Genomic DNA, 26,590 nt, shown 5'->3' on the forward strand with positions numbered 1-26,590 from the left:
AGGAAAACTTCAGTCTCCATTCATCAGGCTTCCTCTCTTCTCAGGAGGCTGACCAGGGTGGACTCAGCCACTAACAGTGCTGTGCACTCAACTGCAGTGAATTCATGGTAAACTGAGGCATGCGGTGTACAGTTCTCCCCATGTAAGCACAAGGCTTATGTTTATTTATTAATCATGCCTTTTACAAACAATTTAAATGCCTTAGATCTCTGCATATCCCCGTAGACCATTTTTGGAGTCAGAACCACGCCACATGACTTATTATGTAAGGCAACTGATTTTTTGCGAATGTCCTGTACAGTTGAACTGAGTATGTAGCACTTTGTAAACACAGTTGGTAAGACAAGGGTCTTAAGAATGGACTTCCCAACTGCAAGTCATTTCATGCTGTCACTGCATTATAGGAACCAAATCGTATGCCTGTCTTGTATCTAATTTTTTAGTGCATTAAAAACACTGAGACCTTTGTTTTAATTTCTTTATTATGTTTGGACCTTTAGAAACATATACCATCATATATACCACTATTCAGTAAAAATCTACTCTAGTTTTTAGGAAGCGTACGCGTCACAAACTATCTTGTCTCTAGTCTCCAAGACTTTACTAAAGGATTATCAAAAAAGGTAGGCTCTGATCTATGGGATCCTGAGCCTTGAGGTTTGAAATGTTTTTGTTACTGTAAAACATGTTCAAGTGGATGAACTGAATTCCCAGCTCTTTTTCTCTGGAATGCACCAGCCGCTCTGAAGCTGTGCCGTCCACTACAAGCACTCCATTCCTTAAGCTCTGCCTATTGTGTCTTTGGAAAGCCTGGTAAAAAAGTATTTCCCCTGTACAGAAGGATGAATTTTCCAGAACAAACCCACAACGATGAGAATGAAAAGCAGAATAGATACTGTGCATGCACTATGCTCATTTAACAACTGTTTCACACCAGTAAGTACTCTACCACGTAGGCTATTTCTAGACCAGTACTATCTATGTGTAGTTTCAGGCTACACTCTACCTTGTAACAGAACTCTTGGTACCCGACATCAATTAGAAATAAAAAGGTAAATGAACAAACACACATACATGATGTTTTTAAGAAGGTACTCTGCACAGGTACAAAGGACAGGGGACTCAGGAAGCTGGCGATGGGGCTGGGAGGTTTAAAGCTATGGCTTTGGTGAGCACCCAGGTGAGCAGAAGGAAGGCATTGTAAGTAGATTCTGCAGCATCAAGGATAATTCTCTAAAAGAGGCGGGTGTCTTCTTGATTGATTAAATTCTGAGGCTTTCAGAAGTTGAGTGCTACCAACAATATCTAAAGGAAAGAACCATGTGACAAAGCTAAGAAAGGTGAATGGCTGACATTAGGCTACATATGATGGTGGTGGTTGTAAAAAGACTTTGGTGGTATGCCTGGACAAGAAAGTAATCGATACACAGACCACATAACACCATTAAAACCAAAAAAACATTTGTTTCATTTAAAAAAGTATCGAGGACACATAAAACAAGGCAACATTTACTCCTTCTTCTCGTCTTCTGGCATGGCGTCTGTGGGGGGCTCCTCGACTGTAGCACTGTTGCTCTCCGAGCCAGTATTGCTATCACTGGTCCCTTCCTCTGCCATGCTGTCCACCCCCTCCTGCCCACTCTCCTTGTCCTCAGGGGTAGACGTGCCCTCTTCACCATTCTGTTGGCTCTCTGTTGTTTCTTCAAGGTGCGTCTCCTCTGTAATCACACATTTGCCACCGTCAGTTCTGAGACATTTACTGATTCTGCCGACGGCACAGAGCTGTGCCGTCTAATATGGTGGCTGCTGGCCACAACGTGGGCAAGCACCAAAGTGGGCTGATAGGACTCAGGAATTTTTAAGCGTGTTTGGGATAATTTAGGGTATTAAAAATCTACATTTTAACTCTAGGTTTATGAAAGTTAAATACAGATCAATCACTTCTGATAAAGATGCAGCTTTGGGATTAAGAAGAACTACATGTTAGATTTTAGTCTTACTATGAAAAGACTGCAAGACAGTTACTGTTTTTTTGCCAGTGTCTGCATGTGTGCACAGGTGTGTGTGGACACCGGAGAAGAACCTTAAGTGTCGTTCCTGAGGAATAACCCACCCACCTTTTTGAGACAGGATCTCTCACTGACCTACAAATGCTAAGTGACTGGGCTGGCCGGCTAGGCTAGACGAGCCCCAGGGATCCGCCTGCCTCCATCTCCGTGGGGTTGGGATTACAAGCTTGTGTTTCCACATGGGTTCATGTACTACCAACTGAGCTGGTGCTCTAGCCCAGAAAGTCAGTAATTTTTAAAAATGTTGATGACTGCTAAAAAGACAGGCTTAGTGGTTAAGAGTGCTTAGTGCTCGTCCAGAGGACCCAAGTTCAATTCCCAGCACCTATATTAGGTGGCTCACAACTGCTTATAATTTCAGCTCCAGGGAAACTGATGCAGGACAATATGGTTCAAGACGAGCAAAGAGCCATACTCTGCTTCTCAGGCACTCACTTTAACCACAAAAACCGGTTCTAGGTCCAAATTTACAATAAAAACGTTCATAAAAACAGAAAGAGGGTAAAAATCTCACTATCTGAAAAGATAATCTGTTATTATGTTGTACAAATACCTGGTAGAGATACTGATATTCCATTAAACGCTGTCTAGGCAGTTGCCATCTGAGTATGTCCCTTCCACTTCCTGTGATGACTGTCAGGGAACCTGTGGGGGTATTCCCCTAACTACTTTTAGCTTACTCCTGGTTACCCAGTGCATGAGGCCTGGTCAAGATAGTGCCAGAAGGCAAGACATTCCAAGAACAACCAATTTAATTAGTATTATACTAAGTTGTACATGTGATTTTTTTTTTTTTTTTTTTAACCTTGAGGGATGCTTCTAATCAGGAAAATCAATACATGAAAAAGCAAGGTTTTTAGGGTGGGGGGCTCACAATCTTTGTGCAAAGACCTAGACTGTCATCATTTTGGGCTTTGTGGGCCAGGCAGTCTCTGCTGTAAGTCTCAACTACACTGCTGTCACCAGAGCAGCCACATCCCATACGGGAGCAAACGGGAGTGGCCACCTTCCAGCCACACTTTATTTACCAGAAGATGAGGGCAGACTGGCTTATAGCTTCTACTTTGCTCAATGCCATCCTAGGACACCAAAGACAATCTTGAGAACAATGATCACATCTTGGGTAAGTAGTAGCAATAGGCTACTGGGGCTGGAGAGATAGATGCTCAGCAGTTCAGAGCACTGGCTCCTTTTGTACACCACCCGGCTTCAGTTCCCAGCACCCACACGGTGGCTAACAACTGTCTGTAACTCCAGTTCCAGGGGATCCAGTGCCCTCTTCTGACCTCCTCAGGCATTTCATCATATGTGCTACACTTATATACATGCAAGCAAAACACTCATACACATAAAAGAAAAACAAATGAAAACCGAAACTCTGTCAAATCCAGGACCAGAAGGCACTCAGAGGCAGGTACTTTCTTTCAAATGAGCAAATGGGATAAACAGCTCATTTAAAGTTACAATGCTCTCAAGTGGGGGAGCAGCCCATGTCTGTCTGGCTCCAAAGCCACACCCTTCACCAGTACTGCGGTCCACTTTACAGTCTCCAGCCAGTCAGCAACACACATCTGCCTGGGCACAACCAAGACCCTGGACAATCTTAGCAGACTAAGATTTGGAAAGAACTGGGTTGCCCCAGGGCTTCTGGGCAGTGCTGTACCTGTCTCCATGGGAATGCTCTCCTCGTCCTTCTTCTCCTCGGCTTTGCTTGCGGCCTGCTCTTCCTCGGGGGCGACGCTGCCCTGACTGCGCTCGGCTTGCTCTGCCGCCTCCTTCTCCCGCTCCTCCTGCCTCTTGCGGGCCTGTTCTTCTGCCTGTGCAATTTCAGCTGCAATTTTTTCCATATCGACTTCTACCTTCAGGCCGCATAGCTAGCAGTGAAACATGAATGGGCTGTGAGCATTTGTTTTCTTACAACCTTTGAAGCACAGTAGCTGCTTCAAAAGTAAGCTTCCTGGCTTATGAGCTAGATAAATTTAGATGAGGAGGGGAAAAAAGTGGTTAGAGATCGTCCCTGAAACTGTGCATAAAGGACAAGGATGCCGCCCTACAGCCACGTAGGGTCAACTACTACAAGGGGCAGCTGAGGCAACCCCGAGAACATGGGATCAGACTCAGGTTCTCAATTTCTGCTTCAGGCTGCCCAACGTGAGATTTCCTTGTTTTAATATAACATGCATGCTGTGAACACTATCTCATGGAGACATGTGGTGCCTAGATTAAAATAAAGTGAAAACACTTAATGCACAGAGTTTAATAAAAGCACTGGAGGGCTCTATCATCTGTGGCCTACATGACACTGGAAATTAACTGTAATTTTTCTAGAAAATGGGAATAATTTACAAAGGTAGCAGAAATTACATTGTGAAGTTAGTCCTATTTCAAAGGGAACATTCAATAAAAACACTGCTTTAGGGGAGAAAAAGTAACAGGCACAGTAATAAAAGTAGCTGACACATGGAATGGATACCCTTTTAAGTTCATTGTTAAAGGAGTCTGTGCTTTCCAGGAATTTCCTCTTCTTTTCCTGATGTCGTTCCTCTATTTGAAGAAGTTCGGCTTCTAGTTTTCGCTGTAAAATAGAGGTCAGAATCAGGTTAGAGATTTTCCCTAAAGCAGATGTCAAGCACAGAAAATGTAATTTTTTTAATGGTTTATAGTTTCAAGTGTAGTAAGTTTGCATTTTTCATTTAAATCATTTAGTATAAAGTCTATCATTTTAAAAATATAAGCTGGGCATGGTGGCACATGCCTTTAATCCCAGCACTCAGGAGGCAGAGGCAAGTGGATCTCTGTGAGTTCAAGGCCAGCCTTGTCTACATAGCGAGTTCCAGGTCAGCTGGGGCTACAGGGAGACCCTGTCTTAAAAAGACCAAAAAAAAAAAAAAAAAAAAAAAAAAAAAAAAAAAAAAAATGGCTGGCCGTGGTGGTGCAGGCCTTTAAGCCCAGCATTTGGGAGGCAGAGGCAGGTGGATTTCTGTGAGTTCCAGGCCACAGGGAGACCCTATCTCAGAAAAGACCAAAAAAAAAAAAAAAAAAAAAAGGGATATAGAGGAATGACTTTAATTAATAAGATGTTAAAGAGTAATTTCTTTGAGCACTCGGGAGGCAGAGGCAGAGGCAGGTGGATCTTTGTGAATTCAAGGCCAGCCTGGTCTATATAGCGAGTTCCAGGTCAGCTGGGGCTACAGGGAGACCCTGTCTTAAAAAGACCAAAAAAAAAAAAAAAAAAAATCTTTTTTGGAAAAAACACTGTAGCAGTGTGGCCAAGGCTAGTAGGGCACTTCTAGTTCACAGGTATTCCTGAACAGATACACTCTCCATTACAACACTGGTACAGTTTTAATAACAAATGGTTTTCAAATCTCTTTCTCATAGCAGAAACCGGTGACACTGAAATATTTATCAGGGATATTTATGCATGGTATTAGTCATGTCACCGGAGATGTGTGGTGTAGACTTATTTTGTCATAGCTAATGTTTGCAGACCTTACCTGATGAACCATTAAAGACTGGACCTGCCGCTTGAGGACCTGCATTCTAGCTGTTGTGACAACTGAGCGCACGTCTGGCACCACACTCTCACTGAGGATTTCACTGATGAGGCGGTGGTTTCTCTGGAAACGGGCAGTGGCTGTATGCTTCATTGAAAAGCCATCGTCATAATCTGGAATCAAGGAAATATTCTGGAAATTAGGTGGCTAGTAACCATAAACAGGAATGTGTACCAATGTTAATATTTTGTGGGCTTATTTTTTCTGTCCGTTTTTGGTCTTTTGAGATAGGGTCTCCCTGAAGCCCCAGGAGGCCTTGAACTCACTATGTAGACCAGGCTGGCCTCAATCTCAGAGATCCTCCTGCCTCTGCCTCCCAAGTGCTGGGATTAAAAGCCTTTGCTGGCAGCAGCACTGTCCCCCTGCCCCCGACAGAGCTGTTAAGGGGTGATTATACATATCTGAGGTTTTAGGATTTGGCCAAAACAAAAATGACATATGACCACGTCTCTTTTGGCCTTGGTCTATGTGAATGAAGCTTGCATGTGATGACAGTACCTGAAATTCTGCCAAATGCTTCACTCTCTTGATAGTGACCTCTAAGAAATTTTGTAACTGCTGAATATGTAACAGGGCAGTGCCTTTGTTATCACAGCTGTTTACAACTAATGAAAATATCCACTAGTAAAAATAACTTATCACCACCTTCTCCATCACATTCAGTTTCCTAGGCAGCATTTACATTTTATTACACCACAAAGACTCAAGGGAATCTTACAGAGAAAAAAAAAAATCTTTATTCCAAGGCTGGGGAGATAGCTCAGCTGATAAACTGCTAGGTAAGCATGAGGGGAAGGGCCTAAATTTGAATCCCTAGCACCCATGTAAAAGGTGGGTGTCATAGATTCTGAGGGCTCACTGGCCAGTCACTAGCTACGACAGCAAGCTCTGGGTTCATGTCACACACACACACACACAAAAGGTGGAAAAGTGACTGAGGAAGCCACCTGGATGTCAACCTCCAGTCTCTACAAGAACTGCACATGCAAGTGCACCCTGCCCCCCATACTCACAAAAAGATGGAGAACAGGTGAGGAAGATACTTAGCACCAGCCTCTGAACTCCACATGTACATATGCATACAACAGATACTACTCAAACACTTGATCCTGCATTTTTATTGTTTTTGTCAAAGTTACGCAGTCGTTAATGTGCAAAGCTGTTAATCAAATTTAGATACATACAGTGTGGCTTTTTTTTTTTTTTTTTGATTGGGGTTGTAGTTTTATTTTTGTTGTGTGGTACAGGCGTATGTGTGTTGAGGAGGATGTTGGGTTATCTCCCTCTCTCTCTCTCTCCACCTTATTTCTTTAAGACAGGATCTCTCTCTGAACTGGAAGCTCATGGTTTCAGCTAGGTTGGCAGCCCTGTAAGCTCCTAGGATCTGCCCGTCTCTGTCTCCCAATGCTGGAGTTACAGGCAAGCACCAGCCAAACCTGACTTTTTACGTGGGTGCTGGAGATTTGAACTCAGGTCATCATGCGTGAACAGCAACAGCTTTTATCCACTGAGCCATCTCCTTACCCTAGGGTGTGGTTCACTATACAGCCCAGACTGGCCTTTCTCAAGGGCTGCAATTCCAAGTGCACCACTGCACTCAGCATATATGCTTGCTTGCTTTCAGTTTTGTAAAAAAAGATTTTAGTTATTTATTTTTCACATTTTTTGATTTATTTCTACTTTATGGGTATGAATGTTTTGCCTGCAGACACACACACACACACACACACACACACATATATATGCACACCCATGTCATGCAATGCCATGGAGGCCAGAAGAGGGCGTCAGATCCCTGTGACCGGTAAGCTGCTACATGGGTGCTGGGAACTGAACCTGGGTCCTCTGAAAGAGCAGTGAGGGCTTTTAACTGCTGAGCTGCCTCTCCAGTCCCCGTGTGTTTACTTCTAATAACTACACAATAGTGTTTCTGTTCTCTTCACACTTCTTTTCACATACTTGGCAGCAGCCTGCAATAGCATCTACTTAATATTTTTCTTTCTTTTTTAAAATTTTATTATTTTAATTTTATGTGTATTGCGTGTATTGCCTGCATGTAGGTAAGTGCACCCGTGTTGTGCAATGCCCGAGGAGGACAGAAGAGGCTGTTGAATCCCTTGGGATTGGAGTTACGGACAGCTGTTAGCTGCCATGTGGGTGCTGGGATTCGAACTCGGGTCTTCTGCAAGAACAACCAGTGTTCCTAACCTCTGAGCCATCTCTCCAGCCCCCTTAATATTTTTCTTTACATTAACTCATTAAACAAAGAGATTTTTTTTTTTCTTCCAATACAGATGAAAACAGTTTGTCTTTGAATCTCCTAATCCCCTTAGAGTCCCAGAGGCCTTCATACCAAATAAACAGTCATTTAAAAAGCCTTTGCTGCCAGGCGTGGTGGTGCGCACCTTTAATCCCAACACTTGGGAGGCAGAGGTGGGTGAGTCTGTGAAACTCAAGGCCAGCTTCCCTACGCAACAGTGAGAGACCCTGTCTCAACAAATAAAGCCAGGCATGGCTTTGATCTGTGAGATCAAGGCCAGCCTGGTCTACATGGTGACTTCCAGGCCAGCAGGGGCTACAGGGAGACCCTATCTCAAACAAACAAATCTTGTGTGGATCCATGACTGATGTCTCTCGGACCTTCTAGGAAATCGGCAGCTGCTGCCCACATGAGATGGCTCCTGTCTCTTGGGCTTCTGTGCATTCCTATGTCTCTGGTCTTCTCCTAATTCTCAATTAGTGCACTCCATGTCACTTCTCACCAAGGGTCTCTCAAGCCTAGTTCCCGCGGCTCCATTTTTTTAATTTTCCTCATATGGCCTCTATATTGCTGGCCTGTTTCTCCTATATAGACCTTCATCCTCTCAATCATTTCCAGACTTGATCTATAATTAAGGCCTGTGTTTCTCAAATTGATCCTTCCATTTGAGTAATTAAAGCCAGCACATATATCTTTAGTACTGCTAATTCTTAACACTCAATATTATTTCTAGTCCACATTTTTCTACTGTTCTTAGGGGAACATTTGTCAGTATCCCCAGACCGCTCTTCTGAAGCTCTCCTCTGAGTCTTCCTCCTCCTCCTCAGTTCAGTTCCCCTGTGTCTTTGGGTATCACTATTCTCTCCTCCCCTGCTATCTTCTCTGATGTTCTTAAGAATTTCCCTGTATTTAAGAAAAATTTTACTTATTATTTTTATTTTATGTGTATGAGTGTGCATCTGTGTAAGTTCACGCGTCGTGCAATGCCCTTGGAGGTCAGAAGAGGGTCTCTGGATCCCCTGGAACTGGAGTTACGGACAGCTGTTAGCTACCATGTGGGTGCTGGGATTCCAACCCAGGTCCTCTGTAAGAGCAGCCAGTACCGCTGAGGCATCTCTCTGACACTGAACTTCCTTGTATTTTAACTTACATTATTTTGTTGGTGTTTCTGTGGCTGGTAGTTATTGCTTTCCACATTCAGTAGCACACAGGGAAAAATGAATACTTACACAGCATGCTAGGATGAGTATATTCCTAAATGGAAGTGGCCATCTCTGCGGGTCCTTATAACTCCAGACTCTGGCTGGCTGCAGGGGCCCAGGAGGGTCATCTGCATACCTGTGTCCACTCATGGAATCCCAATTAGGAAGCCTGGCCATCTGAGTTTGTAATGTATGATATCTATGGTGGGCGCTCTCAAATGTCTTACAGGTTTTACAAATTTGTGCTAGATTTCTGAATTAATTTAATATTTTAAAATGCTTCCATATACTCATTAATTTTTGCTAAGAGCCTTTAATTTAGCAAATTCAGGGAATCAATAAAAAGACTGGATGTAACTAGAAGGTATTCAACTTTTCAGAAAAGTCGAGGGAAAAATAATTCCAACTGTGACTCCAAAACCACACAATCTGACAGGATAGGGTATATTGGTAGAAGATTGCAGTCTCAGCATGTGGGAAGCTGAGGCAGAAGAATCAGGAGTTCAAGGCCAACCTGGGTAACAGACTGAGACACTGTCTTAAAAAACAAACAAATCATGTGTTCTGAGCACAATTTTTTTTTTTTTTTTAATTTGATACAGGGTCTCCCTGTAACCCCAGCTGGCCTAGAACTCACTATGTAGACCAGGCTGGCCTTGAACTCACAGAGATCTGCCTGCCTCTGCCTCCCAAGTGCTAGGATTTAAAGGCGTGCCTACCATGTCACGCTCTGAGTAAAAAGATTTTGAGAAGCAATATAGTTTTTTTTTAAAAATCATCTCCAAACTGCAAAGGGTATTTCCAATGGAAAAATCACACATATAAAAATATTATTATTGGCTGGGCGTGGTGGTGCACGCCTTTAGTCCCAGTGCTCGGGAGGCAGAGGCAGGTGGATCTCTGTGAGTTCAAGGCCAGCCTGATCTACATGGTGAGTTCTATGCCGGCTGGGGCTACAGGGAGACTGTGTCTCAAAAAGACCAAAAAACAACAACAAAACAACAACAACAAAAAACTTATTATTGAAATGGCACTTAAAATTATGCTTTTCTATTTAAAGAAATAAAAGCCTTCTATTAAGATTTGTCTTCTAACTCAATGAGAAAGCATGAACAAAGCCCCACTTCTGTGCTTACCATCTGGATCCTCGGCAGGTTGAATGCTCATGTAGGGTTCTCCTTTCTCCATGCGAGACTGTCTCTGTCGACTTTCTTCCTCTAATGCAGCTTCGGCACGACTTTTTGCGTTGATGTATGCAAGATATGCAGGGGAATTATGATAGGCCTTCATAGATTCATTGTACTCTATCTGAAATCCAAAGGGTTTTGGTTTTATAATCGACGTTCTACAGGCTACTGTGTACATGTGCATTATGTCATTTGAATGTCAGAGGGCATGAGGGAAAGCAGGATGCCCAGACAGCTAGCTAGCTCCTCTTTCCAAACTGGGAATGTGAGGACTAGAGAAATGAACTGAGTGGACTTCAGTGGAGAGAACAACCTCAGTGCTGTCTCAGGTTTCTGGTCAAGTCTTATGTTTCTTTTATAAAACAAGAAGTCAAGGCAGTCCCCCTACCTTTTCTGCTTCGTATTCGTTTAAATATTCCTGTTTCTCTTCATCAGTGAGATCTCGCCACATGCCACCAATAATCTTGCCAATCTCCCACAGCTTTAGGTCAGGGTTGGAAGCCTTTACTTGGTCCCAGACCTTAAAAGAGAAACAGTTGAAAAGTCAGTATTAATGTCTAAGTATATAGTTCTTTTAAAATACTCTAATATGGAAAAATTTAACCATAAACAAGAACAGAATGGACAGTATCAAATGTGTAGGTAGCCCTCTGCCTGCTCTAACAGTCAACAGCCAGCTTGTCTCATTCATCGTCCCTACTGGATTATTTTAAGGCAGACCTCATCCATCACATCACTTCAATCATAAATATTTTGACTTGATATGCTAAGAACATCTACCTAGACAAGGTCTGTCACAGTTCAAATGAATTTAGAAGTAGTTAAAAATTAAAATTGGAGGCTGGAGAGATGGCTTAGTGGTTAATAGTGCTCTTGTAGAGGACCGGGATTTGTTTCTAGCACCTACATGGCAGCTACTGTCCTTAACTTCAGTTCCAGGGGATTCAATGTCCTCTTCTGATCTCCACAGGCATTACATATATGTGGTACACCTACATATATGCAGGTAAAACATTCATATGCATAAAAAATAATTGGTGCTGGGAAAATAGCTTAGTAAGAGTGCTTGCTCTGGAGGCGGGCATGGTGGTGCATGCCTTTAGTCCCAGCACTCAGGAGGCAGAGTCAGGTGGATCACTGTGAGATGGAGCAACCCTAGGCTACATAGTGAGTTCCAGGCCAGCTGGGGCTACAGGGAGACCTTGCTTCAAAAACAAAACAAAACAAAACATAAACAAGAAGAGTGCTTGCTCTGCAAGCACGAAAACCTGTGTTTGAGCCCCCAGTGCCCGTGTAAAAAAGTCAAGTATGGCTGCACATGCTTGTAACCCCAGCACTGGGAGGCATAGACAGATGGAGCCTGGGAGCTTAATGGCCCTCAGCCAGCCTCGCAGAAATAGGGAAGTTTCTGGTTCAGTGAGACCCCACCTCAAGGAAATAAGGTGGAGTGCAATGGAGGTCCTTCTCAGGTTTCTGCATGTGTGTGCCCACACATTCACATACATGTACCACATATACATATAACATATATCACACATCTTTTTTAAAAATTTATAAAAGTCAGTTAAAGCACTCTTCTGTTTAGTAAAGATACTGACTATATATTTAATTTTAAGGGTTTATTTAGGACCATCACAAAAAATTTGAAGAGTTTAAGGAAATATAAAGAAAATAAAAACTACCATAAGCTTTACTGTTTAGAGATAACCATTGTTTCCTAGGTTTTTTTCTCCCTTAGGATAGCAGGTGAATATTATTTTTACTTTACTTTGTTGTCTTGGGATTGAACCTAAGGCCTCTTGTAGGCTAGGCAAGTGCTTTACCACTGAGCTACAACCCAGACTTAAGGTATATCAATACATATAATCTTATATTCTTTCTACTAAACATTTCTTTCACGTCATTAGTATTCTCCAAAGACATACTTTCATGGCCACAGAGCAATCTGTTCAAAAGATTTTAGCAGTTTACCGAACCATGCTCCTCTTGTTGGGCATTAGTTCTGGAAGTCTGAAATCTCAATGAAACTGTGAAAGCTCTTGAGGTTTTTAATTCTCCCTTGAATATGCAGGACGAAGACACTGAGGCAGTTTGTAAGGCTGACAAGAAGAGTGGCCCTCACCAGCCCTGCCCCCGTGCTTACCTTTCTGCTGTACCTCATGTAGGGCATCAGAGGCTTATCTGGTGGCTTTGGGGGCTTTGGAATCGTAATACCAGAGGATGCCTACAAAAGAGTTAAATACATTCATTATTCAACTGCGAGGAATTCACCAGCACCTGAAAAGAAATCCTTAAAAATCTTAAAGCGCCTTTCGTCTACTCGTCCATGGATACAAGATTCTTATATTTTCTCCACGGAAAATAGCTACCACTGCAAATTCAGAAATGTTTATATCAAAAGAAAATGACTTTAAACACAGAATATTTTATGTTTTACTTAGCAGTTTATTGCCACTGCTTTGACAACCTGGCTGCAAGAACAAATAAAATATTACACAATTACCCACACACTGAAAATGTGGTTATATGCCAATGGCTTCACATTTAGGACATTACCTGCACCCTTTTCTTTTGCTCAATTGCCATTATGCATACAGTCAACACCTGATTATCTGCCTCAGCCTGAATGCTGAGCACTTACCACACTCACGCTGTCTACAGGGAGCTTGGTATCACCCTAGGAATGCACCACACCCTCACAGACAACACCAAGACTACCTCCCAGGCTCAAAAATAACCAGTAAGAAAACTGGACACAACTAGAAAGCACATAAAAGAAATTTAACAAAAGAAAAAGACAAATATTTCCTTCAGAAATAGAGGTTCTCTCTTCAGGTTTTATGTTACCTAGTAGTTTTCTTCTTTTGTATTTTTACCTTGGGGTAGCACTTTTCTCAAAGGACGTCAAGACCATGATCTAAGCCATGCTTTCCTTTGTCCTCAGCCCTAATCACCACGCACAAGTAAACAAGCTTCCTAGGCACAGAGTACTGGCAGACTCTGGGCCTTGCTTATGTTATTTCTTAGGTCTATCTCACTAACAATATTTGGCTTTGAAGAAATGAAATGAGGGAATGGAAAAATAGGACATAGCGAAAAGGGAAAATACAAGAAAAGGAGGAAGAGGAGACACAAAAATATTCTTAAAATAAAGTAAGAAAGTGGTGACAGAAAAGGTAAAAAAGGAAGAACAAGAGTTAAGGGATTGGTCCTTTCTAGCGGATGAGACCCAGGTAAGGAGACATCTGGTTGTTCCGAGAGCACCTGTTTCTGAAAGTCTCTGTCTCCTCTTTAGATCACTGCAGTGATGAAGGAGTCAGAACGAGAGGAATCAGGACTAGCACAGTTAATCTCCAATGTCTTGGGACACCCCTGATATTGACCCTCTGTGCCAGGCTAGGAAAAGAAATGCTTGCTTTACTCTGTTTAAACACATCACTGTATTTATCAAAACATGCACACTGGCCAATTACAGGAGTTTGTTCTCTTCACCTGTTGCTGCTGTGACCCACACAGACAGATCTGGTTTTAGCCAGCAATGGGCAATGGAGTAAGGTGAGCCATGGAGGCAGGGAACTGGCACAGTGGTGAGAGGAGTGCAGAGAGGGGAGGGAGGCATCAAGGTCTACAGGAGTTCTAAGGAGAAGTGTTCAGAGAAGAGACACACCAAAGTCTGCTTCTCCACACAGGGAGTTATTAGGAAACATTTCAACTCATACCCCATACAAATCTTTGGAACACAAAGCGGGTTACAAAAAAAGCTGAAGTTGTACCCACAACTGAAGGTGCCCAAACACTGTGAACAGGTAAAGAATTCTAATGTGTCTAGGTGTTTAAGCATTAGGAATGAAATAAAACATTTTAAAGGCAAAGTAGAGTAATATTTACTCATATTTTCCAAAGAATCACATTTTATAACACTAATGGACCTGCTAATTTGCTCCCCTTTCAAGCCCAAAGGTACATAAATTATATTGAATTTATATTATTATTACACTGGTCAGTCAATTTACAAATAAAAATAACAAAATCAACAATACAAAACAACACTCTCCTCATCACCTAAGAATAATAAAGTTACATTCAAGTTGGTTTGGGGAATCTAAAGAATTCTATCATTATACATCCCCAATCTGTTTAACACGTCAGATACCTTAACCATTCCTTTACTGTTAAAAATGCACTGAGTACCCTCTAATCGTCAATTAGAAACAACCACTGCTTTGCAGTGCCATTACCCTGAGGTACAGTGCGGATGGCTGGTTTTTACTCAATGGACTGGAAGCGTGCTTTTGGAGCACTCCAATGCCCCTTGTTGCTAACGGGAACCTGCCTGTGGCACCACTTCTCCATCTTTCCCATCTCTGGCTTCTAATTTGCAATGAGTTGGGGGTGGAAAGCAACTGCACTTGTTAGAACTGTGCTTATCCTAGTCGGTCTATGGATAAGGTCCATGACTTTTGTGAAATTTACTCTGGATATTTCAAGTTTCTTGGTTGGTTCCTTCCCAATTTTTAGCTGTTTCTCTGGTAAGGTCTTAGTTAAGGGCTTTCTTCTGGAGAGACACTTTCTACTACAGTAGGGAGAAGGGCTGCTTTAACATACTGTCTTTATCTGCTTGTAGTTTAGAGAATGTGAACCATCATCTCAGCAAAGTGTCCAGGATGAACTGCATTTCAAAGCTGTCCCAAGCACTCCAAGGGTCTCACCTGCTGCCCAAATGTTTTACTATCTGAAGACTATCCATATGTACAAAGCTCCTTCTTAGGGTGTCATAGACTTATTCAAACCTCTAAGGCAATTTACAGACAACAATTTACCCAACAGGAGTATCCCCAAAAAGTAGCACATAGTTAGGGTATTCTTTTTTTTTTTTTTTGTCTTTTTGAGATAGGGTCTCCCTGTAGCCCCAGCTGTCCTGGAACTCACTACGTAGACCAGGCTGGCCTTGAACTCACAGAGATCCGCCTGTCTCTGCCTCCCGAGTGCTGGGATTAAAGGCGTGTGCCACCACGCCTGGCAATTAGGGCATTCTTAAACACTTTCATAGGCAATAGTCCCCAGACAACTAAGGCAGGAGTGTAGAAGTGCAAACCCCTCCCACTTTCTAGGACCCCCACTCAGCAGTGTGAGCACACTTCAGTCTGGTGTTAACAGTACAAAAGGACAGTACTACAAAGAAAACAGCCACAAAGAGTCCAAACTCCAAAATTCCCATGCCTAACAAATCTAGACTAAAAGCCAGTGCTCACTCCACATTCTGGGTCTTATGTTCCTCAGGAAAGGAGAGAAAAAGATGACCAACCTAGGCCCAGACAAGAGTGTACTTTCCTTCTTCTAGTTAGGTCTCCACTGAATGATCTTACCTTATCAACAGAGAAGCCTCACAGCTACATCCAAATTAAGAACACGATGTATACACGAACCCAGAAACAGGTCATTCTAGGACCATAGTGACTATTCCTATTTTATTAACTTAGATAATCAAGAGCTGACTGTATAGAGCTATTAGGTAAAATCATTCCTACTTACTGTCCACGAATGATCCAAAATTGATTCTGCTTATTCTTTACCATCTGATAAACCTTGCCACTCATTAAACTTGTAAAACAACACTTTTAGGCCAGGGAAAAACATGTACTGATGCACATAAAAACTGCATGCACTGTGAAATGCATACATACACATACTTGTCAGAATCCTTTTCAGATACTGTGAAATATGCATGGCACATATAACTTGATATGCTTATGAAGTACAAATTATACAGAAACAATGAAAAATTTAGACAAACAAACCTATCAAGCTAAGCAATATGCTTACCAAGATAGACACACGGTTTGATAGCTTCACCTTTTCAGCTATAGCTTTACTACAGGGTGAGAGGGTTTTTTAGGTTACACTACTGAAGGCACTTAATTTTTTTTTTTTTTTTTTCTATGAATATAGCAAATGAAAACCAGGCACTAAAAGTTCACAGCCATTCTGTGCTGACACATTCTCACCAACACCACACTCTAGTGGAGGTATTTGACTTTTGGATTTAATTTCCTTGGAGTTTGAGATTAAAAACTTCGAAGTATTTCATCCAATTTTGATTATTGTAGTTTGGTCACTTAAATGAAACATTTTTAAGATTTGAAAATCAGATTAGAATTGGACTTTTAGCTAGCTGTACTTAGCGTGTCTAATACCTGGAATTAATTCAAGTTTTATTCTAAAATTCCTTAAGGTGACAATAAAGTCTTTTTCTCTATTTAACTGGACAGAAATGAGTCTCAAGTTAGGAGGTCGACTACTAAATCCAAAAGACAAATAATTAAGTGTAGAAATTTGGACTGAGGTTAGCCAAAAGCTTTCTAGCCCAGAAAAAGCCAGATCTGAAAGCCCCATCATTTATTAAGAAACTAAATCCTTGAGAATGCCAATCACCTTAGAAAAATGAAAGATACTCTTCATGTCATAAAAGGTATTTTAACCAAAAGAATTCTACATTGGCTTACACACAGCATGAGCATTAAGTGTCCAAGGCTTTATCCCTACTGACCACCATACAGAATGGATTTTTCTTTTCTTCCACATACATATCCAGATTGTGCTTTTGTTTTTCAGTGTTTAAGACTGTACAATAATGCTTAAAATAGTTGAAAAGCCAGGTTAAATTCTTTTTTTTTTTTTTTAATGGCCGTGCTTCTGGTTCAAAAGGACCTAACTCTGGAGGCATTTCTGGTCAATTCCAGTTGTTTGCCGGAGGCTGTAATAGTTGATTCTCCTACCGTGACCCGGCTGTTGGTGCCCGGGTTCCCTCCCAGCCTGTAGTTGTTGTAGGCGAGATGACTGTATGGATTGTATCCCACAAACCCTGGTGTGCTGGGCATTTGCTGATGGAAACAAATGAGACAAAAACACGAATGAGAAATGAGCTCAAACGAGGAAAACACAGAAATGAAAAATGATCTGCATATGGCATGCAAAAGCAACCTGAATTTACACAAGCAATGATGTGTTGTAATTGTTTTTTTTTTTCTCCCCGTTGGGTGAGGAAATTAATTCTTTCACTGAGAAACCAGCCTGCAAGAGTGAGTGAATATGTGTGTGTGTGTGTGTGTGTGTGTGTGTGTGTGTGTGTGTGTGTGTGTGTGTGTTTTTTTTTTTTCTTTTCTTTTTCTTGCCACGGGCGGGGTGTGTGAGAGAGAAAGAGTGTGGTGTTTGTCTGTGGAGAGCATAATACACTTCCCTTTTTTCTTTTTCCAGGGGCTAGGGGTGTCTGTGAGAGTGAATGTGTGGTTTGTTTCTGAGGAAAGCATTACACTGCAGTGTTTCAAACATTCAGGATTACTTAATGGTCAACAGTATGATATAACAACTTAGCAATATGTGATGTCTGGGATAGGAAAGCCTAAAGTGTGATAAACTATGTCTGAAAACACTACATGCAAAACAAAACATGATTTATTTGACAGTTATGTGGATGCCACCAATGACTCATTTACTAAAACAAAAACAATCTGCTTTTCAAAGATGGCTTTAAATAATCCTACATAATGTGACAAATGAGAGGGGACTGAATCAGGAAGCCAGGATTGTCAATAGGAAAGAACACATGTTTGATTCAATGGATGTCACATACATGATTTCAAAACAAAGACTTGTAAGAAATGCATAGATTTCATTCTGGGGCGCTATCTGATCTTTAACCCAGTTATTCTTTTATAGGCTTTCTCTTCACCTCTTCTTTGATCCATTTCCATGGCAACCATGAACAGTCTACGCATTAAATCTTAATGGGAACTACTATTTTTAGTTTACAGACTTGAATTTTTTCATCTAATTTCCTGAAAGCTCTCACCCTTTCTTTCAAAATACAACTGTTCACTATGATAACAAAATTCTTGGTTTTTGTGAATTATGTGTTGATGCAATCACAAATGGGCTTTTATGTAACCGGAGCCTTGTGGTTAATACAATGACATCTAATGTTTATGAAATCAAGGCAAAATGCTTAAATAGAATGTAGTAAAGAGACAAAAGTACATATTTTACTTAATGAAACTCAATCATAACAAGTGATAGCAATGTCATTTCACATGCAATTAATACATCTCTCCTGAATTACGTAATATGAAATACACTTAACATATCTCCACTAAACTTTAGCTGTTACAACATAAACACCATTTTCTAAAACATGCCGCTGTATATATCCTTAGAATCCAAAGACATTCAAGCAGATAGTACATTTGATACTTTTTTAAGAGGTGAACAAGTGATTAATTTCTAGCCTAAATAGTTAGAAAAGACGCAAAGCAAGCATATTTAAGTAGCAAAACACAGATGAAATAGTAAAGGCACAAAAGAAGTGTTTATTACGTGGAGTGGAACGTTTTGAGTGGTGGTGGAGGAGGAGGTGGTAGTGATGGTGGTAAAAGTAATGGAGTAAGAAAAAGAGAAGGCGACTAGCTCATTGCGTATCTACTCTGCCAGGTGGCTGTTATTCCTAGTTTCTGTACTTTGTGTGTAAATGTGAAATTATAATGGCATGAAGGGGGAAAAAATCCCTTTTTTGTCTGAAAACTCAGAAGGGGATACTGGGTTTCCAAACATCTTTACCTCAAAATGGCATGTCTGTTCATGCTGTTCACACTGTTGGAGGCAGTATTTACATAAAAATGATACCTCCAAATGTTGCATATGCAATGAGTTATAGGTTTAACATGATGAAGCAATAATGTAACAAAATAGGGGAATTAAAAAAAAATGAAATTAGTATGTTGTAATTATACCATTTCCAAAGCTGAGATACGGTTATATCTTTGAAGTGAGACTCTCGGTTGTTCAGCTCAGCCTACACAGCCATGAGTATAATGTGATGGAGATGGTGGTAAGAAATGTTCTTTGAGAAAGAAAACAAACCAAGTTCAGGACTGTATGGCCTACTGGAGTCAACTTTAGAGACTGTATAGTACATGAATTAACTAAGAATATATGATACGTTTTTTAAAAAAAGGATTGAAAGAAAAACAAATTTGTTGATAAATGTTAGCTAAAACATATACCTAAGGGTTAGTAAATAAAGTTACCTAGTAGAGAAAATAAAGTTACACAGAAACTTATTAGTAGTAAAAAGTAGACTAGCCTGAAATTTAGGTGGTAAGGGGGTATGGAAGGAAGAGCTAGCACCTATTAAAGAACTCATTTTTGGCCGGGCATGCTTATCCCAGCACTTGGAAGGCTGAGGCAGAAGGATCACGAGTTTGAAGCCAGTCTGGGCTACAGAGAGAGACCCTGTCTCAAAACAAAACGAAATAAAACAAAACCCTGATTTTGTAGGATATGGTTAAGTGTTTTTGTTTTTATAAACAATAAGAAAGCCATTTCAACAAGGGCCTGAGTAACTACTGTTTAATCTGTATTGTGGATTGGACCAGTATTTTATATGCTGATCAAGCTGGGTTAGAGCTTGCTGGGTGAAAATAGTTCACAACTATCATTTAGACACTCTGAAACAGATCAACTTGCAAACTAATATAATTTATGGAGTAGGATAAAATCCAGCAGCAAGATCTGACCCATAAGTACTGGGAATCCTTACTTGAGCAGCTTGAAATAAAGATTTATACTGAGTGTAGTTATTTATAGAACTAAAACACTTTATTATTTAGTATGAAAATTTTATATAGAGACAAGAAAGTTTAATTAAAAAATTTAAAAAAGCAAGACCAAAGCACATTTTGTGGTACTGGGGTTCCATCCGAGGGCCTTGCACATGCCAGGCAAATGCTCTGTCACTGAGCTACATCCCCAGCCCTTAGAGTGGGAGAAAAAGGTAACCAGCTGAAGGTTAGGTTTAAAAACAATTAAAAAAAGAATAAAAAGTGTGAGCATGAGCATTTACTCAACATTAACTTCAAGACACAGCAGGGAAAATGGACGAGAACCAAGTGTTAAACTTGTCATTTATTTCCCACTAAGAAAAAAACAGAGCAGAGGAGATTGGAATTTCATATGTTTTTTTTAAATGTTGGGGTTGGTTCAAGCAAGATGAAAAGAGTTATTTTATTTAGTAGGAAGTGCTGGTTTTTAGCTGAACTTTTCATCCTGTGGCTGTGATGACTAAGTGACTGTCACTGGAAGACATCTGGGTTTTTGTATCAAGGCCAGACTTGGCTATTACATTAACAAGAAAATTAAAACTTACTGTTGCAGGAGCTGGGGTGGGAGGTGGGGCATAAGATGGTCTTTCTGTTTGAAAGAAAATAAATAACTTCTTGTAAACAACTGAGATATAATACTATGCAACAAAACTACCAATGGTCCTGTTTTGAAGAAAAAAAATCAGAGTATTTTGGAATTCCCATTTGCTAGGGCATTAGTCTCTTATTAACACAGATTGATAAATATGAAAATTGAAACTTACTTGACATTTTGGAAGATTAAGTTCTCAGTTCCTTAAGAATGAATCTGAGACACTAAAATAAAAAAAAAGAAAAAAAAGGAAAAAAAAGAGAATCAAAACTCAGCAAGCATAAGAGAATGTTTTCCTAAAGAATAGGGTAGTTTAATTGGTATTTCTGAACAAAATTACTTCACTGTTAATTGCTAGCAATCAAGCCTTTTGCAAAGTTTAGCTAGTTCTTGAAGTCATTTGATTGATCAGAATTAAATGAGGAAAATAAATTACTGGGAAATTTAGAGTTGTATTAGAGATGTATTTTATAATTTTGCTTATGATACTGAGCCACGTCTTGTATGGAAAACATTTTGCTGATGCCGTGCGAACGTTTACTCAGACTGATAAAAAAAAACAATGACAATAGGATGTGATGTATTATCAGGGTGACCCCAACAAGGCCTACCAGATACTGACAACTACCTCAGCAGTTCTACCTTGCTTTGGGACAACTTCTCTTAAAACAGCGCAGCATCTTACTCCTGGAGGCAGTGTGAAAGACAACTCTGTGATAATAGACTTTACTTCTCTTTATTCGTAAATAGTTTCATAAGTACCGGGAGTAAATGTTGAGAGTCCACTTGAACAACTCTTACTGCTCCTTGACGGCCCATTTCAGAAGTTATCTCAATGGTGCTTTCTTCATAAATCTTCTGGGCGGAATTAATTGCTTATTCATCTGGATTTCTATCTAGTTTACAAAGATCAATGATAGTCTTCCTCACAACATCTTTTTAAAACCGGCCAATAGGTTTCATGTTGCAAGGAAACAGGGATGATCTTATAATCTACTACTGCATTCCTTAAACCTGGCTCAATTCTTAATAAATTCTGTCCTAGCATTACCAGCTCACAACATGAACAGACACCCGTGAGCTTGCTCCTTACATCAATATACATCACAAGGGTTAGGTATAAAGAGACAGAAATTCATTTTTACAAAGAAGGCAAACTCTGACTACTGCAGGACTTTCACGCAACCTTATGTAAAACAAGCATGATTTATTTCCTTTTATTTCTCATTTTAAGGAAACTCTCCAAATCATCAGGATGAGTCCCTGTGGTTCATGTTGCAACCTAGGTCTCTCCTTTCCTTAAAGAACCGTCCCCTCTTGGCTCACATTGGGGAAAGCTGTCAACATCCAGTAGGCGTTGCTGTGGGGAGTCCTGACAAAAACTCTGACAAGATCCCTGGTACCTTACACTTCACTGCTAATACTTTCAAACGACTGCTCTCCTGTCCTAGAATAGAAATCCCAAGACTGGGCCTGTACATTTGTCCACAGTGGAGCTAACCTAGTGCCTGGCATGAAACTCGGTATTTGTTGAACTTCCCTTATACGGGTCAGGCTTACTACACCGTCTCGCTCACTAGTCACAACGACCCTAGCTGTCCCCATTTTACAGATGAAGAAACAGTTTCAGAGCGTTTAAGGAACTTGTCTAAAGCCATAGGCCCACAAGTGCCAGAGCTGGGTTTCAAACCCAGATCACACCGCCTGCCTCTGCCCCTCCGCTCCTCCATGCCACCCCTGAATCTTCAGGTCGCTGCCTCCACCTTCCTGGGGGATGGCGGTGAGGACTGCCTGGGGGGAGTGAGTGCCACCTGGGGGTACGAGGACCACCTGCTGGCCTTGCCCCAAGGGCTTCCTCCGAGGTCGTTTCCTCCGGGTTTGCGGTAGAGGATGCACTTTCCCGACAACTCCCCCAAGCGGGTTGTGCATGGGTCTGGGCCAGCGGCGAGGACTTGGCGGAAGGGACGCGTCGCGCCGCGGCCCGGGCTGCCGGGAGACCCTGCGTCGCTAGGCCGCACGAAGGCCGCACCGGCCCCAGCTCGGGCCCCGCGGCCCAGCTCGCATCCCGGCACCCCGCCGGGAACTCGGGGTCCCAACAAGCCGAAACAGCAGAGCTCTCCACCCTCCCCGACCCGCGTCGGGCTCACTAGGAAACACTCACCCGCGGGCCGAGAGGGCGCCCGCAGCTCCGGCTTCGCTTCCCTTTGTCCCGCGCTCGCCCCGCCCCTCGCGCCGGAGCTTCCGCGCTCGCACTTTCCACACGCCGTGGGGTTTCTCGGCCGGCCGGGGCCGGCTCTCCTCCGACGAACGCCCTTGCGGAGAACACGCGGCGAAGCTTGGTGCGCTCAAGGATTTTTTTTTTCAGGCTCCACAGAGTCTTCAGAACTCCTCCAGTTTGGATCCTTTCCCAGTCGGGCGCCGATTCGTCACGGCGCGGAGGGCGGAGAAGGCCGGGCCGCGCGACGGGCTCCGGGTTTGCGGCCGGGAGGCTGCGGCGGCGGGGACGCGGCGGGCTGGTAGAGCCCTAGCGAGGGCCGCCGCGGCGAGACTCCGACACTCGGCGGAGGGACGTCCGAGCCGCAGCTCCCGTTCCCCGCCACTTCCTCTTCGCTTTGGTCCTGAGCTTGCCGATGGAGGAAGAAGGATGGAGGCGGGGAGGGCGCGGGTGGCCGCCTTGGGATCCTTGCCGGCGCCCCGCAGTGCTCTCTGCCTTCACCGCCTTGGCGAAAAGCAACACGGGAGTTTTGCAGTTTTCCAGAGGGTTCCTCGGGTTTCTGAGCCTTGGTTCCCAGATCTGAGCCTAGGTCCCCACCCTCTCTCATCAGGTTATGCACCCTTGACTTATGTTCGGATGCCTTTCCACAACCAATTCAGCTTAGACTCTCCTGTCCCCCAAGATGCATCTCAGATCTGCCTTTGTATGCCGTTTATGCCCTTTGTATGGGACTGGGTCATCTGCGTCATTGAAAGTCTGGAAGACAAAGATTCAGACATCCTGCTGTGAACATCCTCATGTTGCCAATAGTTTTTAAGGGCTGGACGTGTAGGTTAGATGTTCAGTGTGTGTTGAGGCACCCTTCTAGATGAGTCCAGGGCTCTTCACTAATTGCAAGTACTTTGGTGTATCATGCTAAGTTTAGAGACACCTGGGCTACTGTGTTGGCATTTAGAGAAACGGATTGAATCTTGGGACAACACATAGGCCCTTGTCCTGGTAGTTAAGACAGGAACTGGGGCATCTATAGAAGTCTGTAGATAGGTGATACTGTCTAGTTCTTTCACCCTTGAATAGAGAGTAATAAAGGGCATATTCAAATGAATGGGCGGCTTTCGTGGTGTTTGAGATAATGTCCTGAAGTTGTTTTTTTAATCCTCTTTAATGGAAAGACTGATTTAAGGATAAATCACAGCAGGGACCCAGTGTGTTTTCTTTCTTTTGATTTATTTTTGTTTTATGTGTATGAGTGTTGTGCCTGAATGTGTGTAAACTGCACCCCTGTCATGCAGTGACTATGGAGGACAGAAGAGGGCATTGGATCCCCTGGAACTGGAGTTATGGATGGTTGTTAACCCCCATGTGGGTGCTGGGTTTTGAACCCAGGTCTTCTACAAGAACAGGCAGTGCTCTTAACTGCTGAGCCATCTCTCCAGCCCCAATCCATTGTTTCCTAATCTGGCTTTGCCCAGCAACTCCAGCCTTTCTCTGTCTTTGCCGTTGTGGGACTGGATAGGAGCTAGGGGAGCTGGGACATTGTGCTATGGTAGGCAGTTCTCTGAAGACAGCGGTGTGTGGGTGTCAGGAACGTAGCATGTTGTGTTGGGAAAAGACTGGCAGGGAATTGGTTTAAAAAACGGAGAGGGAGCGAGGCTCCAAGTGGAACAGAGACATTGATAGAGTTTCTTATTTTCCCCCTTCTGTATGGTGCTGAGGATTCAACCCAGGGTCTTGAACATGCTAAGCGTGTTATACCTGCAATCTTCTCATGCAGTCTTTATTCAAAGCTAACTTTAGTAGGTCTTCTGATCTATCTAAAATCAAACTCATTCCCCAGGCTTTATTCTCTCCATGGCCTGTGCTTTATTATTATTATTATTATTATTATTATTATTATTTTCTATAGCACTTGTCACTAAAAATTTTATGTATGCATCGATTTTGTTTTTTTTCTCTTTCACTTCCTTTTGGAATGAGAGCTTTGTGTTGGGGACATTTGAGGTCTTGAACAGTGCATAATATCCTTAGATCCTCATCTGTCAAATAAGGGGATGACTGTCAAATTTCCTTCTTTTTGTTCTTCTCTATTCCTTAAGATTTAAACATTTAGGAAGGGGGACTGGCAAGGTGGTTCAGTAGGTTAAAGTGCTTACTCCCAAGTGATGACCTGACTTCAGTCCCCAGGACCCACGTGGTAGGAGAAAACTGACTCTGGTAAGTTGTCCTCTGACTTCCACACACTTCCTGAATTGCACATGCACACACAGAGAAGAAATAGGTAGATGTTATAAATTTTTTTTTTCTGGCTTTTTCGAGACAGGGTCTCCCTGTAGCCCCAGCTGCTCTGGAACGCACTATGTAGACCAGGTTGGCCTTGAACTCAAAGAGATTTGCCAGCCTCTGCCTCCTGAGTTCTGGGATCAAAGATGTGCGCCACCATGCCCGGCTCTAAAAAATTTTAATTAAAGGAAGAGTATAGGTAAGAGATAATAATAAAAAAAACTCTTCCATAGTCTTGAGGATATGGAAGTACTAGTGCTCACACTTTCTTGGAGATCTTCCTTTCAGACAGGGAAGCCCAGACTAGCCAGTGATTAAGCTGAAGGGTGAAATATTCCAAAATGGAAGTGTCCTCTATTTGCAGAGTTCATTCCCCTGAGAGCAAACAGCAGAACATGTGGTCTTGCTTGTACAAGGACATTTATGGACACCATAGGACAGATGTTTGGAAAATCTGGGATACAGCACTGAAATGACTGTTTATGTGCAACTATGTCTAGGGAGCCCTCATATGGGCTTGTAGTAAACTCCAGGGGTGGTTTTAGACCAGTGACTTTATATTCCTGGCAGCAAGATCTAGGCAGTTGGCTTGCTAGTACTCACACTTTCTTGGAGACCTTCCTTTCAGACAGGGAAGCCCAGACTAGCCAGTGATTAAGCTGAGATTCCAGCCCAGGTCTCTGACTTCTTTCCATAATACTTTGGGAAGGAACTGTTGAGACAGACAGAATTAGGGGCTGGGAGATGCCTGTAACTAGGAAGGAAGAAGGAAAAGGAGGCAATGAAAACAAGGAAAGGCCTGCAGTTCTTGGACACGTGGGAGTTCATAGGTAGATGCAATAAAATTTGTTACATATTATATTCCATGTGAATAGGCTTTGGGAGGGTTGAAAACCCTTTAAAATTGTATACAATTTTCATGTGCTTTTCCTAGGAGAGGGTTAGTAGTTTCATTGGATTCTCAAACATATGATTCAAGAAAGATACTGAACTCATGACAGCCACAGAGTTTGTAATGGAGTTTGTTCTGTTGCACTTTTGTTTCTGAGACAGTCTCACTATGTTGTGGGGATAAAGGCCCCCACAACATAGGAAGTTACTGGGGGCGTGGCCCGGCTTGCTTTGAAAGTCTGAAGAATACTTCCTCACTGCTGAGGAGTGCATGATCAGCGTGTGACCATTCTTAAGATATACCCTCAGGGGGGAGGGGGGAGTTCCAGGTGCCTTTATAAGCTCTGTAATACCTGCAATAAATGAGTCCCTGCTTGACTAGGCTCCCCATTGTGCCTGAGTGTTCCCGGTATTGGGGGATGGTGTGGGCTGGCGAATGGCATGCTTACTCATCCCCAGTCATCACTGCCCGGGGGTTGCTGGTTTGAACCCCCAGCACTATGTAGCTCAGCCTGACCTTGAAATCACTATGTAGTCTAGGCTGACCTCAAACTTCTGAGATCCTCCTGCTGTGTCTCCCAAGTGCTAGGATTACAGATGTGCACCATCTGGTTTATTGTAAAGGTGGAAGGAGAGAATAAACTCCACATAGTTGCCCTCTGATTTACACACATGTGCTGTGGC

The 26,590-nt window shown here is 42.4% G+C and overlaps 1 protein-coding gene across 1 annotated transcript; it reads right to left on the bottom strand.

Moving 5' to 3' along the window:
* Positions 1-468: 468 nt before the first annotated feature.
* Smarce1 (SWI/SNF related, matrix associated, actin dependent regulator of chromatin, subfamily e, member 1) lies at positions 469-23,005 on the bottom strand. Its single transcript, XM_008835181.2, has 11 exons — positions 22,682-23,005; positions 20,693-20,744; positions 20,474-20,517; positions 17,052-17,156; positions 12,419-12,499; positions 10,664-10,795; positions 10,225-10,396; positions 5,567-5,739; positions 4,543-4,644; positions 3,733-3,943; positions 469-1,718 (listed from the first exon to the last, which is right to left on the bottom strand). Exons 2-11 carry the CDS (start codon positions 20,697-20,699, stop codon positions 1,510-1,512), a joined length of 1,236 nt encoding a protein of 411 aa, XP_008833403.1. The 5' UTR covers positions 20,700-20,744; positions 22,682-23,005; the 3' UTR covers positions 469-1,509.
* Positions 23,006-26,590: the final 3,585 nt, after the last annotated feature.

The sequence above is a fragment of the Nannospalax galili genome, unplaced genomic scaffold (assembly GCF_000622305.1).
Source record: "Nannospalax galili isolate Female #2095 unplaced genomic scaffold, S.galili_v1.0 scaffold137, whole genome shotgun sequence".
Taxonomy (NCBI): domain Eukaryota; kingdom Metazoa; phylum Chordata; class Mammalia; order Rodentia; family Spalacidae; genus Nannospalax; species Nannospalax galili.